General features: G+C 34.9%; 1 protein-coding gene across 1 annotated transcript in view; it reads right to left on the bottom strand.

The window, feature by feature from the left end:
* NF1 (neurofibromin 1) overlaps positions 1-7,736 on the bottom strand; it is a 388,569-nt gene that overhangs the window by 230,951 nt on the left and 149,882 nt on the right. The window contains exon 5 of the mRNA XM_007937345.2: positions 3,899-4,005. Within this exon, the coding sequence (XP_007935536.1) occupies positions 3,899-4,005 (107 nt within the window). The remainder of the gene's footprint in view (positions 1-3,898; positions 4,006-7,736) is intronic.

Below are 7,736 nucleotides of genomic sequence, written 5' to 3' on the forward strand. Positions count from 1 at the left end.
TTTGTCTTGCTGTCGGAGACCTCTCGTATCACCCCCCCGTGTCCCCGTGGCTGACTGTACCTCTGTCTGGCTTCCTGGCTTTTAATCCCCTTTCTCCTGCTCTTTTGGCCTGCTGTTTTGGGCGTCCCTGAGTTGTCCCTGGGGCTGACTGCTCCTCTGTCCGAGTTCCTGGCTTTTATCCCCTTTCTCCTGCTCTCCGGTCCTGCTGCTTTGGGGGCGCCTGAGTTTTCTCTCCTCACCTAATCCCTTCGGCTTATTGTTCTTATCTCTGGCTTCCTGGCTCTTAATCCCCTTTCTCCTGCTCTTCCTGCCTGCTACTCTGGGCGTCCCTGAGTTGTCTCTCCTCACCTGTACCCTGGGGCTGACTGCTCTTCTGTCTGGGTTCCTAGCTTTTATCCCCTTTCTCCTGCACTTCCGGCCTGCTACTCTGGGCGGGCCTGAGTTTCCTCTCCTCACCTGTAACCCTGGGGCTGATAAATAAGTTACTAAAAACTGATCTAATTATTGCTTGGTTTTATTATAATGACAATGACCTAAAATCATGAATTTTGCACAAGGGTAACAGAGCTGGAACATAACCACATATCATTCACCCATTCAGATAATGTCTTTTTATAACACCAGTGACATAGTTACTGAGCTTAAAGTACATCTTAAAAAAACTAAACAAGTTATTTTGAAAATTACATGGCAGAAAGGTTGAGTTTTTCAAAGGGAATATAACTAAATCTTCTTTTAGGCCAGATATTAAAAACATTGTTAATGCCTTATTTAAGATACAAAGTAAATCCATACACTCATAGCCAAGTGATATTCAACAAGGGTGCCAAATCCATTCAATGAGTAAAGAACAGTCTTTCCAATGAGTGGTGCTGGAATAACTGAGTCTCCACAGGTATGACAGTTAAGGTTATGTGTCAACTTAGTTGGCCATGATACAGTCATTCCTCATGATGAGATTTTATATAATGTAATCACCTCCGTGATGATATCTGTGATGAGCAGACAATCAGTTGAAAGGGAGTTTCTTTCAGTGTAGCCTGCTTCCCATATATGTGGAAAAGTTAAGGCAAAGCTCTCTGGGTTTTTGCTCAATTTGGATCTGCATCTGGCTCAACATCTGACTTCCAGCTCCCAAATTTGAACCAGTGGCCTGCTGTATTTCCTGCCAACCATGGATTCATCAACCTCTGCAGCTATAAGAGTCAAGAGAAGCCACCAGCTTGACTGACTTACAGGCTTGGGACTGGCCAGTGTCTACAACTGCATGAGCCATTTTCTTGAGATAAATTTCTTTCTGTCTCTCTCCCCCCACCTCTCTCTCTTTCTCTCTCTGTATATGTGTGTGTGTGTATTATATATATATAATTTCACTGGTTTTGTTTCACTAGAGAACCTACCCTAAGACAACATGCAAAAAAATTAAGTTGGACCCATATCTCACATCATATATAAAAATTAATTCAAAATAGATGAATGATGTAAATACAAAAACTCAAACTATAAAACTCCGAGCAGAAAATATAGAGGGAAAGCTGTAAGACTTTGCTTTTGACAATGGATTTTTAGATAGGACACCAAAAACACAAGCAACAAAGAAAAAAAAATATACAAACATAGATAAACTGGGCTTCATTAAAGTGAAATTGTTGTGCATCAAAGGACTTTAACAAAGAAATAAAAGAGACAACCTACAGAATGGAAGAATATGATAAAGTTTAATATCCAGATTATATACTAAACTCCTACAACTTAACAAAAGGACCAACAACCCAATACTATAATGAACATATTTCCATATGCTTATTGGCAAAGAAGACATACAAATGGCCAATTGGCACATGGAAAGACATACAATATCACTAGCCATTAGGGAAACGCAAATCAAAACTACAATGAGATACCACTTCACCCCCACTAGGATGACTGTAATCAGAAAAATAGAAAATAACAATGTTGGCAAGGATATGGAGAAACTGAAATCCTTATACAAAGCTGGTAGGAATGTAAAATGATGCAGTCACTATGAAAAAGTCTGGCAGTTCTCAAAATGCTAAATATAGAATTACCATATAACCCAGCAATAGCACTCCCAGGTAAATACTCAAGGGAACTAAAAGCAGGAACTCAGATACTATACATCAATATTTATTGTAACATTATTCAAAACAGCTAAAAGATTAAAAACAACCCAATTGTCTATCAACACATAAATGGATAAACAATATATGGTATTACACACAATGGAATATTATTCATCCATAAAGAGAAATGAAGTAGTAATACATGCTATGATGTGGATAAACTTGAAAACATTGAATAGTGAAATAAGTCAGACAAAAAACGGCAAATGCTGCATGATCCCACTTACGTGAAATATCAAGAATAAGTAAATGCACAGAGACAAAAATGTACTAGTGGTCACCAGGGACTGAGGGAAGCAGTTAACGGAGTTATTGCTGAAGGGACACTGAGATCCTGTTAGGAGTGATGGAAAACTTGGAAATGGAAGTGGTGACATTAGCACAACATGGGGAATGTAATTAGTCACTGACTAACATACTGAAAAATGGTAAAAATGCCTAACTTTCTGCTATATATATATTTTACCACAATAAAATTTTTAAAATAAAAAAAAAACTGTATACTATGAGATTTCACTTTTTAATTAACTAGAACCCAGCATTACATAAAACTAAAAAGCAATTTTGTAAAATGAAATTTAGATAGTCATGCTCAGTTTAGGAATACTCATTGATACATGATTTGTATCAGTACTTCATTATTTACCTCAGCAATTCTCTCAATTCCTTTTGATAGTTTATTTCATTAGACATAATCATGTAAAGTACTTCCCAATGCTAAAAAAATAACTTTTTAGGCATTATAAATAACATCCCCATCATTTTATGTGTTTCAATTGTTGTAAACATAATCCTTTTGATGTTCAGATTATCCATCTTTCAACAGTGGGACCCTTTGTAGGCACCTGTGTTTTTCTGACTGACCGCTGTTGTTGATAGTTCACTTGTTTTTAAGCTTAAGGTGATGTAAGTTCAGCTACATCGCCTACCTCAATCCTGGAATTAAGTAATTTCCCAAAGAGCCCAGGCTTCTTCTAGTGGGAAATATTACTTAGGCCTCTCAATCTGTGAGAGATAGGGATACTAAGTTCACTGGATTACCATCATTTCTTTCATCAAATCCTTTGACTTAGTTATGTTCCTATAGATTGTTAGAAGAAATATCCCCTTGTTTTTATAGTCTCATGTAGGAACTATTATTGACAGGTTTTATGAGAAAGCAAAACCAGGCAGTAAAAGGTTAAAATTTTGCAATGCTGTAACATCAGTCCGTAAGTCACCAGCAAATGAAAACAGAAATGAGATCCCTGCCTCAATTCTTCATCTTGCCTTGAAATCATGATCTCCTAGTTCCATTCTGCCATGAGACTTTGATATGCTGCTAAAGACCATCTTATCTAAATGTGTTATAACAGCCAAACAGGTAACTTCTATAACCTACAGCCACCCTTAAGAGACCAAACCTGGAAAAATTTAAGAACAGTACCCTTACTTTATTAAAAACATTTAGTGAAACAAAACTTTATATTGCTTAGACTTAAAATACTCATTTTCTCTATTGTATTGATTGCAATGCTTCAAAAACTAGGACCAAACCCCGTATCACCTAAAAGAAAAAAAAGAAAGTTATCATGATCCTGAAAAAAAAAAAAAAAAAAAAAAAAAACCTAGGACCAAAAGTATGATTAATCATTTCACAAAAACATTTGTATTATAAAATCCACTTTGAGTTCTAACTCAACACAATCAGTACTTTCATTACTACTAGTTTTTGACTCATAGTGATTCATTTCAGATACTACATTTAAACTTACCCTTCAGGAGTCGTTTTAGTTTCGCACAATCCACATTGATATACTGTAACAATTCTATATCATGAACATCAACATTATCTTCTGAACAAACAGTTAATTCCTGCAACCTAAAAAGTAAAAACCATAAATGATTTATCAATTTAAGCATTTAGATATTCCAAAATCACAAATTCAATAGACTTTTGTCCCCTAAATGATGGCAGTTTATCGAGTAAATACACATAAAAACAAGGGGATATTTCTTCTAACAATATATAGGAACATAAATAATTCAAAGGATTTGATGATAGAAACGATGATAATCCAGTGAATTTAGTATCCCTATCTCACAGATTGACATGTCTAAGTAATATTTCCCACTAAAAGAAGCCAGGGCTCTTTGGGAAAATTAGTTAATTCCAGGATTAGGGTAGGAGATGTAGTGGAACCTACCTCACCTTAAACTTAAAAACAAGTAAACTATCAACAACTACAAGAGTCATGTCAAAAAACACAGGTGCCTATTTACAAACGGTTCCACTGTTGAAAGATGGGATAATTTGAACATCAAAAGGATTATGTTTACAACAATTGAAACACATAAAATTATAAGTGAAAATCCATGAGTCTGTAGTAATACACACACACACAAACTGGTCACCTTTAGGAATTGATAGAGTATAAACTGTCTTTAAAATCTGATAAATAAAGAGATAGAATCAAGCCTCTGTCCTGCCTTCTCAATGGACTATACTGCAAGAAAAATGAATTAAATAAGGAGGAAAAGAAATCTTCTGCAAGAACCACAATTTTAAAAACAATGAATGACAGAACAGAGCATTTATCATTTTGCCATTTCCAATGAAATGATGGATCCACGCAATGATTATCATCATAGCTATTTAAAACTATCAAATGTACATGCTACCATTATAATGAAAGAATAAGGCTGATTAACACCTAAATTCAACAATCAATCATACCGCCACCAAGAGTGGAGCAAATGGACAAGTTTCTTGATATAATACTACCATGTATGAAGTATTCTTGCCCCCCAATCAAACAAAATTTATTCCAATCAAGCCCAGCCAAATGAATGTTGAAAATTCTACAAGAGAAATAATCCAGTTCTTCAACAAATAAGTAACATGAAGTAAATGAAAGTGGGAAAATGGAAAAATGAGCAAATGATACAGATTGTATTGTGATATAGAGACGTAAAAGAAATATCAACCAACTGCAAGGTGTGGATCTTGATCTGAACAAGCCAAACGAAAGCACCATTTTTAAAAAATAATCAGGAACAATTTAACATGCATTTGGTAATAGATGATATTAAGGGATTCTGGAATTTTTAAGTATAACAACAGTATTGCAGTTAACTTTTTAAAACATTTTCTATTAAGAATACATATTGAACTACTTATAAGTGACATGATTATTTACCTTGGATTTGTTTAAAGTACTGAAAAAAAAGGAGGAGGTAGAGATAACTGATCAAGCAGAGGGAGAGATGCATGTAGATTCAAAATACTATTTTTTCTGTTTTGTGTATGCTTGAATTTTTTTCATAATAAAAGTGCTTTTTAAAAAATAAAGAAGGATGGAATATCACTTTATAGTTTTCAAAGTATAACTAAAATAAAGCTAATTTTATTAACTTCTATTCACATCAACTAGGCTTCAAAAACATCTTTATCTGCATTCAAAGGACATTGCAGTTAAAAAAATGCATCTCTTTATTGTCTTTTTCATAGTCTGAACACATTTATCTTATAAGGATAAGAATTTTTCTAAATCCAAAATTTCCCATATATTGACTATAAAATTTTAAGTGCAGTAATTTAATATTTAACATAAAATCAGGTATCTTAAAATTGATATGCATTTAAGTGCAACTGCCAATCTCCTGAACTGTGCTTCCTAATGAAGCACACTCAGTATTTCAATTACTGTTGCTCCTGTGTGCCAATGAGTTGGAATAAATTCACAGCAATCCTATAAGACAAAGTAAAAGAACCACAGGGTTTCCTAGGTTGTAATCTATATGGGAGCAGATTGCCAGGTCTTTTCTCCTGTGGAGCCACTGAATGGGTTCAAACCACTGACCTTTTGGTTAACAGATAACATCAAAACATTTAAGCAGCACAATGGAATGACTAATTTTCATAAATACAGAAAGAGGAAAAAAGAACAAATACTCCATGCTCATATTCGTAATACTAACATGAATTTTAACATTCTGTTCTTGTTATTGTTAGGTGCCATCAAGTCAATTCCAACTCATAGCGACCCTATGTACAAGGGAACAAAACACCCCCCTGTCCTGCGCCATCCTCACAGTCCAAGCTATGCTTAAGGCCATGGTTGCAGCCACAGTGTCAATCCATCTCACTGAGGGTCTTCCTCTTTCGTGCTGACCCTCTACTTTACCCAGCATGGTATCCTTCTCTAGGGACTTGCCCCTTCTGACCATATGACCAAAGTAGGTGAGATGCGGTATAGCCATTCTCACTTCTAAGGAGCATTCCAGCTGCACTTCATCCAGAACAGATTTGTTCTTTTTCTGGCAGTCCATGGTATTTTCAGTATTCTTCAGCAACACCACAATTCAAAGGCATCAATTCTTCTTTGATATTCCTTATTCATTGTCCAGCTTTCACATGCATATAAGGTGACTGAAAATGCCATGGCTTGGGTTAGGCCCACCTTAGTCCTCAAAGTGACATCTTTGTTCTTTAATCCCTTAAAGAAGTCTTTTGCAGCAGATTAGCCTAGTGCAATACAATATCTGACTTCTTGAGTGCAGCTTTCATGAGCATTGATTTTAGTGCAATTTAAACCTGACTTACAATCATCACATTGAACCATTCTTTAATTTTTCTCATTTCTTCCTCCTCAAATTCTTCTTTCACTCATTTTATTGTAATCACTGACACAGAAACTCTTCACATCATCATTGTGAGGAAAGCTTAGCAGTTTATACTGGGAATGAGAAAGTACTCAGTACTGATTTACATGCAAAAAATCCCACAGCTGCTTCACAGAGCCTAGAAGTACAAAGTATGCCTTACAAAGAACACCACTCAACAGATCAGCAACAACTAACTTTTGTAAGTTGACTTCTGGAACTGTTGGTGGAAAATTAAAGAAAAGTTTAACCACTTTCATAGTCCTGTTATTTCTACAGGAAAGGAGTATTTTTTATAACTTGTCATTTTGGAGATAGAGAAATCATATAAAAGGTAGTTTGAGTAAAAGAAATAAAGAGGAAAACTTCTCAGTAAAACACCTACCTAGTAATACCAGGTACTGATTTATAAAATAAACAGTGTCACATGTAAGTGATGTACTCCCTCTTAAACAATTAACTACATGAAACCAACATTACCCAAAACAAAGATGAAAAGGAAAGGAGTGGAAGGGAAGCTAGATCCATGTAAAGAAAACAAACAGAATGGAAATAATAAGACTGCTGACACATTGTAAAAATTGTAACCAATGGCACAGAACAATTTGTATAAAAATCCTAAGGAGAACTTAATTTGCTGTGTAAAGTTCCATTTAAAACATAAAAAATTATTATTATTTTTTTAATTTTATACACAGAATGATCAAGTCCAAGTTTCATGATATTGATTCATCTATTATGTATGAAATCAGTCTTCAGAAACAACTGTCATTCAAGTCACTTGAAGATAGTAAGTTATCTAATGCATGAGTCAGAAATGACTCAATAGCAACTCATTTTTTTTTATTTAATTTATTTGTTTTTATTTGGGTGAAGATTTACAGAGCAAATTCACTTTCCATACAGCAGTTCACATATACTTTGTCTCATGTCATTGACCACAGTTTA

This window comes from Orycteropus afer, unplaced genomic scaffold (genome assembly GCF_000298275.1).
Source record: "Orycteropus afer afer isolate SDZICR_OR568_19922 unplaced genomic scaffold, OryAfe1.0 scaffold00042, whole genome shotgun sequence".
In the NCBI taxonomy this organism is placed as follows: Eukaryota; Metazoa; Chordata; class Mammalia; order Tubulidentata; family Orycteropodidae; genus Orycteropus; species Orycteropus afer.